This window comes from Tachypleus tridentatus, chromosome 10 (genome assembly GCF_004210375.1).
Source record: "Tachypleus tridentatus isolate NWPU-2018 chromosome 10, ASM421037v1, whole genome shotgun sequence".
In the NCBI taxonomy this organism is placed as follows: domain Eukaryota; kingdom Metazoa; phylum Arthropoda; class Merostomata; order Xiphosura; family Limulidae; genus Tachypleus; species Tachypleus tridentatus.
In genome coordinates this window covers 28,064,712-28,080,131 of record NC_134834.1, presented here as the reverse complement: position 1 = coordinate 28,080,131, position 15,420 = coordinate 28,064,712, and the positions used below count along the sequence as shown (strand labels likewise).

At 35.1% G+C, this 15,420-nt stretch overlaps 2 protein-coding genes and 1 long non-coding RNA gene across 3 annotated transcripts in view; 1 reads left to right on the top strand and 2 right to left on the bottom strand.

The window, feature by feature from the left end:
* The window catches only part of LOC143228949 (uncharacterized), a 41,075-nt gene that overhangs the window by 7,399 nt on the left and 18,256 nt on the right, over positions 1–15,420 (top strand). The gene's annotated exons all lie outside the window — the stretch shown is intronic.
* On the bottom strand, positions 1,905–4,374 carry LOC143228947 (uncharacterized). The gene is made up of 2 exons (XM_076460462.1): positions 4,189–4,374; positions 1,905–2,383 (listed from the first exon to the last, which is right to left on the bottom strand). The coding sequence occupies exons 1-2, from the start codon at positions 4,316–4,318 to the stop codon at positions 2,172–2,174; spliced, it is 342 nt and encodes a 113-aa protein (XP_076316577.1). The 5' UTR covers positions 4,319–4,374; the 3' UTR covers positions 1,905–2,171.
* Positions 11,009–15,214, bottom strand: LOC143228946 (uncharacterized). The gene is made up of 2 exons (XM_076460461.1): positions 14,992–15,214; positions 11,009–11,862 (listed from the first exon to the last, which is right to left on the bottom strand). The coding sequence occupies exon 2, from the start codon at positions 11,768–11,770 to the stop codon at positions 11,024–11,026; it is 747 nt and encodes a 248-aa protein (XP_076316576.1). The 5' UTR covers positions 11,771–11,862; positions 14,992–15,214; the 3' UTR covers positions 11,009–11,023.

Genomic DNA, 15,420 nt, shown 5'->3' with positions numbered 1-15,420 from the left:
TATTTTCTTTATTATCGGTCACAAAGTTCCAGAGTATTTCTCTTCAGAGTGTGAAATGATAAACAGTACACGTTTATTTTCTGTGTTCATTTTACTGTCAAAGACTAAACTAAAAATCCGCTTGTGTCATTAGACTTACGTTACACCGCACTCTAGACAACAACAAAGCACGCACAAATAAATAACACTGCACAACAAAGTTTTTGCTTCTTGAACACTCTTGAGTGTTCCTCATAGTTTTTGGCTGCTGATCACGAAAATCACATCCAAATTTGCCCATCACGTACCGTTTCCTCAAAATCTTGGTTTCACCAGGACATTGGTACAATGGAAAAAACGATATCAGGTCAACTGATATCCGTCAATGCTTGCTGACTACTGTTGCACACTGCAACGTGATGCACCGGATATTGAATACAAACGAAAATCAGGAGCAAAACAATTTTAATTATATTGAACTTAATAGCGTATTAGAAACATAAACGCAATTAAATACGTTATTGCCGGTAAACAGTTAACTGTCTATTTCTCAAAGTTCCTACGTGATAAAGCAAAACCAAAACTATATTTGTGCATACCCACCAGGTACCTGTAACAATCAGCAAAAACTTTTTAAGAAGCAAAACTTTTCAAACACATTGTTGTGCAGTGTTACTGAATTGACCCCTGCACCAAGAAAATGATGTAGAAGACTGTATCTTACAGTGTTTAGAACAAGAATTCCCATGTGTAAGAAGGTTACACGTCATTGCACTTCTAGGTATTTTAACGTGTGAAATAAATACTGTACTATCAGTAGAGTCATACACGTGAGGTCAATTATTTACGTAAATATATTGAATTTCTTTAATATTATTAAAGTGTTTGTTTTGTTTTTGAATTTCGCACAAAGCTACTCGAGGGCTATTTGTGCTAGCCGTTCCTAATTTAGCAGTGTAAGACTAGAGGGAAGGCAGCTAGTTATCACCACCCACCTCCAACTCTTGGGCTACTCTTTTACCAACGAATAGTGGGATTGACCGTCACATTATAATGCCCCCACGGCTGAAAGGGCGAGCATGTTTGACACGACGGGGATGCGAATCCGCGACCCACAGATTACGAGTCGCACGCCTTAACACGCTTGGCCATGCCGGGCCCGTTAAATAAAAACGTCGATTTCTGGGCACAACTACTATTGATTTATTTTTCTACTAAACGCCCTTGTGGCCATGTGGTTAATGCCCTCGGCTCTAAATCTGAGGGTTGTGGGTTCAAATCTCCATCGCACCAAACATGTTCACCTTTTCAGCCGTGGTAGTGTTATAATGTGACGTTCAATCCCATTATTCGTTGGTAAAATAGTAGCCCAAGAGTTGGCGATGGGTGATGATGACTAGTTGCCTTCCCTCTAGTCTTACACTAGTGATGGCTAGCGCAGATAGACCTCGTGTAGCTTTGCGCGAAATTCAAATACAAACTAAATGCCCCCCAGTGTATCAGTCGTAAGCCTGAAGACTTACGAAGCTAAAAATTGGGTTTCGATACCTGTATTAGGCAAATCACAGCCTATTGTGTGGCTTTCTTCTAAACTATGACCAACCAGCCAAGTGGTTAGGAAGCTTAACTTGTAATCTGAGGATCGCGAGTTCGGGTATCCCGTCACACCGCACATGCTCATTCTTTGAGCCATGTATCCGTTATAACGTGACAATCAATTCCATTATTTGTTGGTAAAAGAGCAATCTAGGAGTTGGCAGTGGTGGGTGGTGACTAGCTGCCATCTTTCTTGTCTTTCTTTGCTAACTTAGAGAAGGCAGACAGCCCTCGTGTGACTTTGTGCGAAATTCAAACCGAACGACCATCCATCCAACTTCTAGTTCGTGCTTGTTAAAGTTTGTTTCTGACAGTAAATTACTGACATCTATTTAGTATAATATTTTATTCAATAAATTCACACAGAAAGTACAAGTTTTAGTCATAATCACCCAGCAAAGATAACATTTTGTAACATTTATATAAATGATGCTTTGTGTTGTGTTTCAAATGCCTAAACCGTTTCTTTTATTATTTGTGTTTTGTTGTGTGTTTTTTTAGATTTTGGAGCTCGATTTGTGATTTCTCCAAGCACTTAGGAATTATTGTGAGAGGAAAGTAAAGCAACTGGACATCAGTTGGGAATCGAATTCTTTTTATGATCCAAAGGGGATTGGTAAACCAAATTTCTCTTGCAATATCCCTTCCACACAAGTATACTGGCAACTCGGGAAACGCTTGCAACATATTTTGGGGCACGTGCAGTCGTTGTCAGTTTCACAATGTTCTATGTCAGCTTCTTCCTGATTAAAGATGGGGCTGGTATCATGTTCAAAAATACTGCATATATCATAAGGACAGATTTTCTCTGTAAAACACAAAAGAAAAGCTACTGAAAGATATACGTTGTAAAAGCGTTTGAAATTTCACAATGGCATAGACTACGTTGTCTGAAAAACACACTTGCGTTAAACTACAAGACGATATGTTGTAGTGATGTAAACTCGGGTTGATGTATGGAATTTGATTCGAAATTGGGTTTACTTAAACATACTGTTGTTTTGTAAAGTTCTATAAAATTAAACACAGATACTACGTATTAGCCAACATGTATATATGTGTGTGTGTGTGTGTTCTTTTTCGTTGGCTTTTAATAAGTTTATTATTTAACCTCAAATTGTGTTGTAGTCATTCAAATACCAGAACATAAATTGTGCTGTTTTCAAGGTAAGATTTTTAAAGTAGTAATAACAAGTTTTCATTTCATTTTCATAATATGAAAATATTATTTTGTTCTCTACTTTAATAGATTCAATGATACTCTAAGAAACATAAAAATAAACTATTATTTTGAGACATAAAATTAAAGTCTTTTTTTGATAAGAGAACAGTTAAAACATTTTAATCGTGGATATTTTTGATTAATTAACAGTTAAAGTTTACATCAAATTGTTAATACTTGTGGCTCAGCGGTAAGTTTACTGCCTTATAATGCTAAGATTTTAGTTTCGATACTCGCAGTTAGCAAAGCACAGACATTTTATTGTGAAGCTTGGTGCTTAACAATAAACGAAATAACTAATTGAATGAAGCTTACGTTTTTTGTTCTCTCGCTATAATGTAGAACAAATACGTTAAACCGTAAACTAGTAAGTTAGTTGGTTTATTGTAATTAAGTGCAAAGCCACACAATGGGCTATCTATACTTTGCCCGCCACGGGTATCGAAACCCGAATTCTAGCATTATGCCACTGAGGGGCAAATTAGTAGATCTGTTTGTTAACTATAAATAAATTAACGACTGGAAAAGCAAGCAAAACTAGAACAATAATGCAGGATCCAATTACTTTTAAGCACAACGCTTGACTTTATTAATTTAGAAAACATATTTGATTGCATTAAGTTGTGTTAAAGCTACTTAAAAGGTAACTAGTAAATGATTTACGTATTTTAGTCTTTCAGCTTTTGTTCTTAGTAACTGAAGTTTAAAATATTAATATAATTCTTATTTTTATAAGAATTCTGATTAACTTAGACTTAATTTTAATATAGATTAATTAACTTTGATTAATGTGTTTAAATTATGTAGCTATAGACTAAATTTTTGATGCTAGGCTGGGTTTGAGTTTGTTTACCCTGTTGCTATAGTGTCAAGCAACAATTAATAGTTTCATCTTTATTTAGTTAATTATTATTATTATGTATATTTTCTTATTTTCACAGCATGGTCTAATAACTGAATAATGCGCTTTATGATAAAGTGCAAATAACTAAATAGACAACTAACTTCCAAAACTGATCAGTAGCTTTATATCAACCGGCTTTAGTTTGTGGTTCGGATTTAGGGGCTGCGCAATGCTATCTGCTGATAAAAAGGATTACCGATATAATTCCATAATTCACAGTAGCAGAGCCCGTCCTGACCCCCGCTAGTACAACGGCAAGTCTACGAATTTACAACGCTAAAATCATGGGTTCGATTCCCATCGGTAGGCTCAGCAGATAGCCCGATGTGGCTTTGCTATAAAAAAAGGACACACACAGAGCCCACGCTCTTATTAGTGCCAATATCTACTCTAAAGTGCAACTGTGATTATAAAAAATAAACTATCTTAAAAGTTCTTAATAACAGGATAAAATATACAAAATGGTTTATTTGGCATTATCACTTACCATTTCTCTGAGGACAATGGTCGGAACTTGGAGGATCGACAGGTGGAATTTCTCGACATTGAATATCTTTGGGAGAGCTGAAGATCATAAGAATACATACGAATAGTGCTATAATATTCATGTTTTCCATGTTATTAGTCTTCAGGGATGTAACCTCTCTAGTGTGTAGAAACTCCTAGCTTTTATTACATCCTTTCAACCGGAAACAGACCAGAAGGTTTCTGTACAAAATACTGTTTTTTATTGACAGGCTATAGAATCTCATAATTCATGGAAACTTACTGTTTATTGACTGTGGAAGCTTTTAATGTCATTCATTGATAAATATACCACTTCATAAACCAAACAATTTTTCTATCGCAATTTTCTTCTTTTTATGAGTGCTTCCGTGTGTATAATGATGAAATATTTTGGGTGTTTTTTTATGTGATTTGCTTTGTAATAATAAATTGGATGCACCTGTATCAACATTTAAATTACTACATGACAGTAAAAAATATACATTTCTTTGCAAACTACATGATGACATAAAAGCAATGCTTGTAGTTTTCGTAATGACATGTCAGTTCAAAGATACTCATTTCCTGCCAATCTTTTTTATTGATGTTTTTATTTCTCTATTCATGTAATGTCCATTTTAAACATAATGGTTTATGTCAGAGCAGCGTGTTTACTTCAGAAACACGTGTTTACCTAAAACTGTTGTAACCATAACAGTCATGCAGTTTTTAAATATTCATCAACCAAGTAATGGTTATTATTTCCTGTAACCCCCTTCCTCCAAAAAAGAAAAATCCGGTTTTTACTAAAGATTACATGATCTGTGTCCGAATAAGTGGGTCTTGATCCTTAAAAAGATTAGTTGGTTTGTTTGTTTTTCAATTTCGCGCAAAGCTACACGAGGATTATCTGCGCTAGCCGTCCCTAATTTAGCAGTGTAAGACTAGAGGGGAAAAGCAGCTAGTCATCACCACCCATCACCAACTTTCGGGCTACTCTTTTATCAATGAATAATGGGATAAAATGTAACATTATAACGTCCTCACGGCTGAAAGGGCGAGCACGTATGGTGCTACGGGGATTCGAACCCGCAACCCTCGGATTACGAGTCGAGCGCCGTAACCAACTGGCCATGCCATAAAGAAGAAATAGTGCATGATGTAAAGGTATATTTTTTATGCACTGAATAAAAAATTCTTTTTTTCTTTCTTTAATATTAGTTTCAATAAGAATATTAGTTAAAAATTTTGTATACAAATTAATATTTTTCATTTATTTATTAAATATACTTTGTTTCATTATTTTAATCAGTTTCCATTGTAGCTCAGGATATAGCTTTAGGACCAGTCTAAATATATTATTCTGGCCAAGCTCTTGTGAGATACTAGTTAACCAATACAAACATCCATAAGATAACGGTGAGTCATTTGTTTGTTGTTAAACACAAAGCTACAGAATGGAATATCTGTGCTCTACAACCAAGGGTATCTAAACCCGTTTTCTGGCGTTGTAGACATACCGCTTTGTCACTGGAGGGCACAGCGAGTCAACAAATTCGAATTATCACAAGTAGTTTTTGTCTCAAGGCATTGGAACTTTCTTATTAGACAGCCATATTAAATTAGCTGCAATCTTTGGTGAACCGAATTTTGTTCTGATATATATATATGTATATATATGTAACTTTCTTTGATCAGAAGCTATTTATTATAGCAATATTTAACTACAATAGAGCACAAATATTCAGAGAAAACATGATTGATTAATTTAGTTTTTATGTAAGAATATCCGTGAAAAAATACTTAACCACGAGTTCAAATCTTTCAGATATGGGGTTTGTTAAGGTTATGCATGACAATTCTTTAACTGAACTTTGTCTCACCGGTAAAGACAAGAAAATATCAATTCTATTATTTCAAAGTTGAGAGGTGTGAGTACACCCACAGTTTCCAGAATTGATCGTTCTTTTTGAATTGTTTTCCAAAGACGAATAAATTCAACAAACATTTAGTATTGGCTTCAATTCCTTTTATGTTCCATGATAGCGTAGGTTATTGATTCTAACGAAGTTAGTTTCTTTGTTATGTAGTTTAAAACTCCCTACGGAGTTAGTTGTACGCTCGAATAGATATTTTATCCAAAAAATACAGCGTTGCCTGAACTTAAAGGGTAATATAATAGAAGACTTATTTAATATAATATTAACTTAAATTCACTCTATTTGTAAAAAAGTGTATTTTGTATTATGTTAATTAATCCTTACATTTGAGAAAACAAATAAAAAGAATCTGTAAAATATTCTATTGGTTTTCATAACACGCTTTGTTCGTTTGAAATGAACATAAGCGGTATTTAAAATATAGATATGTCTCTAAAAATGATAAAGAATTTATTTCATTGGTGAGTCAAAATGAGACAATGTTTTAAACGATTATGAATGCTAAGTGTAACCAAAAGCAAGAAACTCTGATATGTTGCAAAGATTAATAAAGTAACAAAAAATAATAAAACTGATATTTCTGTACCAAAGGATAATAAAGTAAGTAACAAGAAATAATAAAACTGATATAACTGTACCAAAGGATAATAAAGTAACAAAAAATAATAAAACTGATATATCTGTACCAAAGGATAATAAAGTATGTGTTTCGTATAGCAAAGCCACAAAGGGCTATCTGCTCAGCCCACCGAGGGGAATCGAACCGCTGATTTTAGCGTCGTAAATCCGGAGACATACCGCTGTACTAGCAGGGGGCGATAATAAAGTAACAAGAAATAATAAAACTGATATTTCTGTACCAAAGGATAATAAAGTAACAAGAAATGATAAAACTTATATTTCTGTACCAAAGGATAACGTACAAGTTCTATATGTGACAAGAAATAATAAAACTGCGTCTCAGAACGACTGGTATGGGTATTAACAATGGGTGTTGATCAATAAAAGTGTTAATACCCATACCAGCCGTTCTAAAATACATTTTTATTTCAAGTGGGTTTCTCGTCATCAAGAATCAAGAAATAATAAAACTGATATTTACGTAATAGAGAATAGCGTAGAAACTCTAGATGGAAGATACTTGTATACACAATTAAGAATAGACATGTGGCAAAAAGACTGTAGATTTGTCTTTTCCTGAATATTAAACAGTAACAAGACAAGCATGTATAGGAAGCGGTAATGAACCTATCGTTTACTTATAACAAACAAGAGCCATCAGTAATGATTTAAACTAAGTACGAGGAAAACGTGAATTATGTTTAGTTGTTGTTGTTCTTTTGAATTAAGCACAAAACTACACAATGGACTATCTGTGGTCTGCCCATTGCGGGTATCGAAACCTGATTTTTAGCGTTGTAAGTTTACAGACATACCGCTGAGTCACTAGGGGGCATTATGTTTAGTGTTACGTATTGAGAATAATGAGAAAACAGCTCTCTACAGACCTTAAGAAGAACATTATTCAGAAACACGGGTACAGAGAAGGCTATCAATCATTTCTAGAGGTTCTCAATTTGTCATTAAGTTCCATAGAATTGGGTGTGAAGAAATAAAAATCGTGTCTCACTACCTCGACCTTGCCAAGATCAGGTTCTCCTGAGAAAGCACGCGCTCGAACAAGCAGTAACATCAAGTGACACTGAAGAAACTGCAGACTTCAGTAGCAGCAACTGGAGATAGTGTACACACACTTGACAGTATCACGTATCTTGCACAACGAAGGCTTGTATGGTAGGGTGGCAAGAAAGAAATCGCTTCTGATGAAGATGTAGCTTAGATCACGAATGATCTATGTCCGTAAGCATAAATCGCTACTGATGAAGATGTAGCTTAGATCACGAATGATCTATGTCTGTAAGCATAAATCGCTACTGATGAAGATGTAGCTTAGATCACGAATGATCTATGTCCGTAAGCATAAATCGATACTGATGAAGATGTAGCTTAGATCACGAATGATCTATGTCCGTAAGCATAAATCGCTACTGATGAAGATGTAGCTTAGATCACGAATGATCTATGTCCGTAAGCATAAATCGCTACTGATGAAGATGTAGCTTAGATCACGAATGATCTATGTCCGTAAGCATAAATCGCTACTGATGAAGATGTAGCTTAGATCACGAATGATCTATGTCCGTAAACATTTCAAATGCCATACAACAATGTAACAGAAAATTCTATAATCAGATAAAACCAAAACAAATTTTTTTTGGTTAAATAACAAGCGGTATGTATGACGGAAACCCAACACTGGTCAACATTTGGCAAATACAGTTCCATCTATCAACCATGATAGTGGTGGGTCCATAATGCTGTATGGATGTTTTTCTGCAACTGACATTGGAAAACTTGTACACGTTCAAAGAATCGTAGCCAGTGGAAAATATACACAGATGTTAGAGGTAATCTTAAAGAGGTCAGCTAAAAAACTAAAACTCAGTCGAAGATTTATACTTCAACGGAACAAAGGCAGCTCAGTATTGGTTTCGGAGAAAAAAATTAAAATACTTGACTGGCTAAGCCAAAGCCCTGACCTAAATCCACTTCAAAGTATGTTTATATATTTGAAAATTGCTGTAATATACATCTTTTCAACTTACAAGAACTAGACGATATCTGCAAGCAGGAGTAGGCAAAAATATTTCCAGAATACTATGGAAAGCTTCTGAAGGTTATCCAAAATGATGACTGTCAGCTGACATTGTTGCCAAAGGAGCTTCAACCAGATATTAACTGTATAATCATGTTAGGTGGTGAAGACGTTTATAACATGTGTTTTCAAGATTTTTTTATATGTTTTATATCATTAAAGTGAGTAATATTGCACCTTTAGTTCTTTGTGATATTTAGAAACTGGTCTGAGATTAACGTAGTAAAATATTTTTGGCCATTTCAGTTATGCCCATATATATAAACAAAATCGTAGCTGTTCATCTTGAAGGATAACATTTGTTTCGTTCCATTGTTTATTTTGAACAATAGTTAAGGTTTCAAGTCGCATTTTGTTTCATTCATTTATATTTATTCCTGAACAGTCTGTACTATGTCCACAACCCGTCTTTTAAAACACTGTCGTTGTGTTTTGTACTTGTATGTTCAGTCAGAGATGTGGAAATATGTATTGCTTAGTCATTAAAATAACAAGAAAAACCGAAAATAACCAAAAGATTGAATGTTAAATATTTTATTACAAAATATAAACATGATGGTTCTTTATCTTCAAATCATTGAAAGTGACATGATTACAATTCGTAAAGTTTCGGAAATATGGAACACAAAGGTCAATTTAATAATTATTGACGTTTCGGAAATATGGAACACAAAGGTCAATTTAATAATTATTAACGTTTCGGAAATATGGAACACAAAGGTCAATTTAATAATTATTAACGTTTCGTAAATATAGAACTCAAGAGTCAATTTAATAATTATTAGCGTTTTGAAAATATGGAACATTTGAATGAAGTCAATGTACTTCCTGTTGAGGTCGCTTGGTGGTAAGTCAAAGGGCTTATAGCGTTACAAATCGGGTTTCGATACCATCAGTGAGCACATTACAAATAGCTCGCTGTATAACTTTGTACATAAGCTACACATACACACAAACAAACTAGTTTTTCCTTTAACACTGACATGTTGTGTGTTTGGAATTAAGCACAAAGCTATACAATAAGTTATCTGTGCTCTGCCCACCACAGGTATGGAAACCCAGTTTCTAGCTGTGTGAGTCCACAGACATGCCGCTGTGCTACTGAGGGGAGGGTTGATATGCCTTTTTAGGCAGTTCATTTGGTAGCCATTATTAACTCTAAAGATGTTGTAACTTACAGAAACATTGTTGCTTGTCAAAAGATATCGTAAAACAAACTTACTTCAGCAGCGATAAATATTATGAGAGAGTGAAACTACATGCTTAGTAATAGCCGATTATTGCTGTTAAATATTTCTCTTTTTGTGCAGGTTATTGTTTTAATTCACGTAATAGCCGATTGTTGTTGTTACATATTTCTCTTTTCGTGCAGGTTATTGTTTAAATTTACGAAAACGGTTATTCCCAGACAGAAACGATATAAAAGTTCTCTAATCAAATTGTAACCATGGGTTCCGTAAAATGACCCAATGACTTTGTTACAACATTGAACATGGCTAGATTGGAATGTTATCTAAATAGTTACATCTTATTCTTTCGTGTTGTAAGAATATCATATTTAAGCTTCAATTTTTTGTCAGTGTTTTTAGTAAATAGCTCCACCACTGAAGGAGGTCAGAGGTTATGTTTTCACCCTTGCATGTGTGTGTTTGGCAGCAAAATTTTCTCTCGAATGAGTGAATGAATTTGAACGAAAATTAATATACATTTGGTCTATGGCCTAACTTAAAAGTGTTTAGTTTTTGAAGGTTCGAGGTCAAAGTTCAAGGTCACAAAAATCCCACAAACAGAAACACAAGGACCGATTTTCCGTGCTATCGGTCAAACATGATCGAGATTTCATGAAACTTGGTACACTTATGTAGAATGTTGTCCATCATTGTTCTGTCGAACATGATCCGTGTCCGCTTATAACGACAGACATACAGACACAGGTTCGCATTTTTTGATAACCAACACGATCAACGCCGCGAGACGGAGGTATCAAACTCTACTGAGTTCCTCTCTAGATTAAGATGTGATTATATTGAGCTGTGTTTCAACACGTCATAATATTTAATAATTTGCTCATTTAGGAATGCCTAAAAATAAGTATTATGAAAGAACAAGATAAAAAGTTAGTGGGTGTACTAAAACTTTTCATCATGTATACCAGCTATACCTACAGCTTTTGGTTCGGCTTACAGTCTATCTTGTGACTCATTACGCCTCCAAGTTTGCATTTTTTTGTTCAGTTCATCATCTTCTTCGATTATGTCTTGAAAAGCTTGCATCATCCTCTTCTCGTCTCCAGAAGACCCGGAAGATTCTTCATCCGTGATGTTGACTTCTACCATTTGTTCCTCTTCTTCTGGGAGATTCTCTTTCACAGTTTTAAGTCTATCGTGACTGTTTTCTCTATGGCACGCATGAAGATAAGGAGAACCTTCTAATAAACTTGTATTTTTTGGAGCTTTCTTTCCTCTTATTTTATCACCGACACCGTTGATTGCACCTACATATCCACTATCATAAGAAACACAATCTTCCGAATTAAAGTGGCCTCCACGAATATCAAACCCACCAGAAAACACGTGTCTGTTGTAAATTTCAGGCATGGAATCACGAGGGTCGTGTCCATTATGTCTCTTCTTGTGGGAGTCAGGGCCGTGTGTTTTTTTAGGCTTAGGAGAATAGTTTACTGTCTCGGTTTGAACAAACGTTGTAGCAGGTAAATTAGGTACGTCCTTTTGTTCAGGTTGTACTTCGGCCAAAGATGGGCTCAGAAAACGCTGAGGTTCTGATTTGTCTTTCAGTGTAGCCTTTTGTTTATATGTTTTCCTTCGTTTACAATAGCAGCTCACTATCACACAAGATATAACACACACCAGAAAAGCCAGCACTGCAACAACGATTAATATAACATAAGCTTCTACGGGTATAACCATGATTCATTTGGGTTAGCTGACCCTTTCTTTGTGCATTGGACTATCAAGGCACTGTTGATTCATTCCAACAAAGCCAGCTTTCTCTTGTAACTCTAAAAATAAACGAAAATGAAGTAACATGTGATAACAACTACATATAAAAACTAATACCAGTATATAGAAATAATTCTGTGACAAACGCAACATTGAATATCCTAATCTGAAAGATTCGTAATCCAACTAAACACGTCTTCTGAACCAACGACACTAAAACATCTCTACCGTTAAAACTTGGGAACTTGAGAATGATTGGAACTTCGCTTCTGTTTTAGATTTTTCTTCCTTACTGTCAAAACAGCTTTAATAAAATAACGAAAATAAAAGGTTTCAATAAACTACTAGAAGTTATTTTAGGGGGGAGGGAGGGGTAATAAATTAATTAATTTTATCATTAATTTCTTTTCAACACACTGTACTACTTTATTGAGTGTAAAAAGAAACACGAAACCGAAGTTTTTGGCACAACGAAAGGACTTAATGACTGGTTACGGCTGACTAGTTTCTACAACACAGTTACCATCTTGATGTAGTACATACCTATGACACTCGTAGCAGCACCTTTATAAATACTTTTAATAGTGTCCACTCACAAAAAACATTATTAACAACACTCTGATAACAAAAACACTATTAGTAGCACTCTAATGACAAAAACACTATTAGTAGCGTTCTAATAACAAAAACACTATTAGTAGCACTCTAATGACAAAAACACTATTAGTAGCGTTCTAATAACAAAAACACTATTAGTAGCGCTCTAATAACAAAAACACTATTAGTAGCACTCTAATAACAAAAACACTTTCAATAGCGCTCTAATAACAAAAACACTATTAGTAGCGCTCTAATAACAAAAACACTATTAGGAGCACTATAATAACAAAAACACTTAGGAGCACTCTAATAACAAAAACACTATTAGTAGCGCTCTAATAACAAAAACACTATTAGGAGCATTATAATAACAAAAACACTTAGGAGCACTCTAATAACAAAAACACTATTAGTAGCGCTCTAATAACAAAAACACTATTAGGAGCACTATAATAACAAAAACACTTAGGAGCACTCTAATAATAAAACATGTGTTGTGAACGGTGTTCCAATGAAAATCATCACTGTTACTCTTAGAAGTACCCAATAACAAATGGTTTGGTGATTAGGGCGCTCGTCTTACAATCTGCGAGGCACAGATTCGAATCCCCATAACCGAACATGTTCGCCCTTCTAGCCGTGGAGGCTTTATAACGTGATAGTAATTACCAGTATTTGTTGTTAAAAGAGCAGCCAAGTGTTGGCTGCCTTTCCTTTACTCTAACACTACTAAATTAAGTACGGATTACGCTTTAAACCATCAAGTAGCTTTGAGCGAAAATTTAAAATAAACCCAGTAATAACAACAACAAAAATAATACTGTTAGCAGCGCCCCAATAACATAAACAAACTGAGAACAGCGGTAGAATTGTAAAAAAAAAAAAAAAAACACTGTCAGCAGCGCCCCAGTAATAAATCCCCTTGCTGGGAACGATCTAATAGCGAAAGAACTGCTATCTGCAAACTAATAATAAAAAATATTACGTCACAAGTAACTTTAAATAAAGTGGAATTGTAACGTCACTACTAGTAACCCGAATGTGTAAGCTATAATAGATATATTAAAAATTAGAGAACGCCATGACAGTTTTATTAAAATTCAGGTGTGGCTTAGTGGTTAGTGTCTCTGGCTGAGAATCAAATAATCCAAGGTTTGAGATATAGTATTGCTCAATGCGCTCCGCACGTGTAGCCACAAGCGTTTTACAAACGTGACAATAAATTCTGTTATCTGGTTCAAAACTTGGAGTGTGTGTTTTTTGATTAGCTACTTTATTCTGTTAAGTTCTTTAAAATTAGGGACGGATACACCTGAACCTCTGGGTCTTTAACTTAGCCGTTTAAATCACGTGCTTATAAGATACCGTTCAAATTCATCGCACTGTACTTTAAAGTAAGACATTCAAAGTTCAGAAAATGACTTGGGGAAGTATAATTTGTAAAAAAACGTGTATAGACAATTAGAATTTCCATCGCTGGAATATAATTATGTGACAGATGGGAAGTAGATGAACGCGACACTAACCCCATAAAACCAAAAGTTGTTTATTAAAATTAATGTTTTATGCACTCACAAAGTCGTTCTTATATATTTACACTACATTCACTACACTTCAGGCCAGGTGGTTAAGGCACTCGTAATCCTGGTGTTGCGGGTTCAAAACATGCTCGCCCTTTCAGCCATGGGAGCGTTATAATGTGCGGTCAATCCCACTATTCCTTGATAAAAGAGTAGCCCAAGAGTTGGTGGTGGGTGGTGATCACTATCTACCTTCTCTCTAGTCTTACACTGCTAAATTAGGGACGGTTAACGCAGATAGCCCTTGTGTAGCTTTGCGCAAAATTCAAAAACAAACAAACAAAACGATACACCTCAGCCTGTATTGCTTCAAGTGTAGTTGAGAAGCGAAACTTTAGTATCAAAGACAATTAAATTATAAACAACTTACAAGTTTGTTTGTTTGTTTTTGAAATTCGCACAAAGCTACTCGAGGGCTATCTGTGCTAGCCGTCCCTAATTTAACAGTGTAAGACTAGAGGGAAGGCAGCTAGTCATCACAACCCACAGCCAACTCTTGGGCTACTCTTTTACCAACGAATAGTGGGATTGACCGTTACATTATAAATCCCCAGGGCTGAAAGGGCGAGCATGTTTGGCGCGACGGGGATGCGAACCCGCGACCCTCAGATTACGAGTCGCACGCCTTAAAACGCTTGGCCATGCCGGGCCAAACAACTTACAAAACACATTATAAATTACAAAATAATTAAAGATAATGCTTTATTCGGTTAAAAGATCATTTTTAGCTGTTTGTGCCATACCCACGGCATTTCAGTCTTCGTAAATTCACACGAACCTGTAGACCGAAACGTTGAGTATCCCTGGGATTATAATATCGTTGTAATGCATTTAAACATGTCCGCTTAATTTGAGTCTGCATTAATTCAGACGAAACTAAATTCGAAATGATGGAAATTAAGGAAGATGTTTACTGAAGTACTGAGGTCGTTTTTCTGTGTATGTGCGTTGTTGTTTTTTACAAAAGTAAAGTGTTTATTTAAAAAGGAATAACGAATCGGAGCTTACCTAAACAATTACTCCCTTGTCCAAAAATATTATCCGTTTGTTTCAGTTTTCAAATGTTCTTGCTGGGGAATATTTATTCCACATTTCTCAAGTTTACTTTGAAATAAAAACGTAGATACATGAAACAAAGTGACTCTTGTTCTTCCATTTGTAACGTGAGACGAAATTCACGTCCTTCGATTCGTAACGTTAACGTCGAAAATAATACTTCATCCCACAACCAATTTACAGCTTGTTCTAATAAAAAAAAACTTACAAATAGTCAACAACATATTTTAGTTTTCACAGAAAATCATTGTCCATGGATTTTATTTCCCATACAAACAATAGAGGGCGTAGAGGAAATACACGCTTTGCTAAATCACGTGACTTCCTGTTTCCTTTTGAAAATGATTAGGATTTTCTTTTAATATCCCGTAACTACCGTTG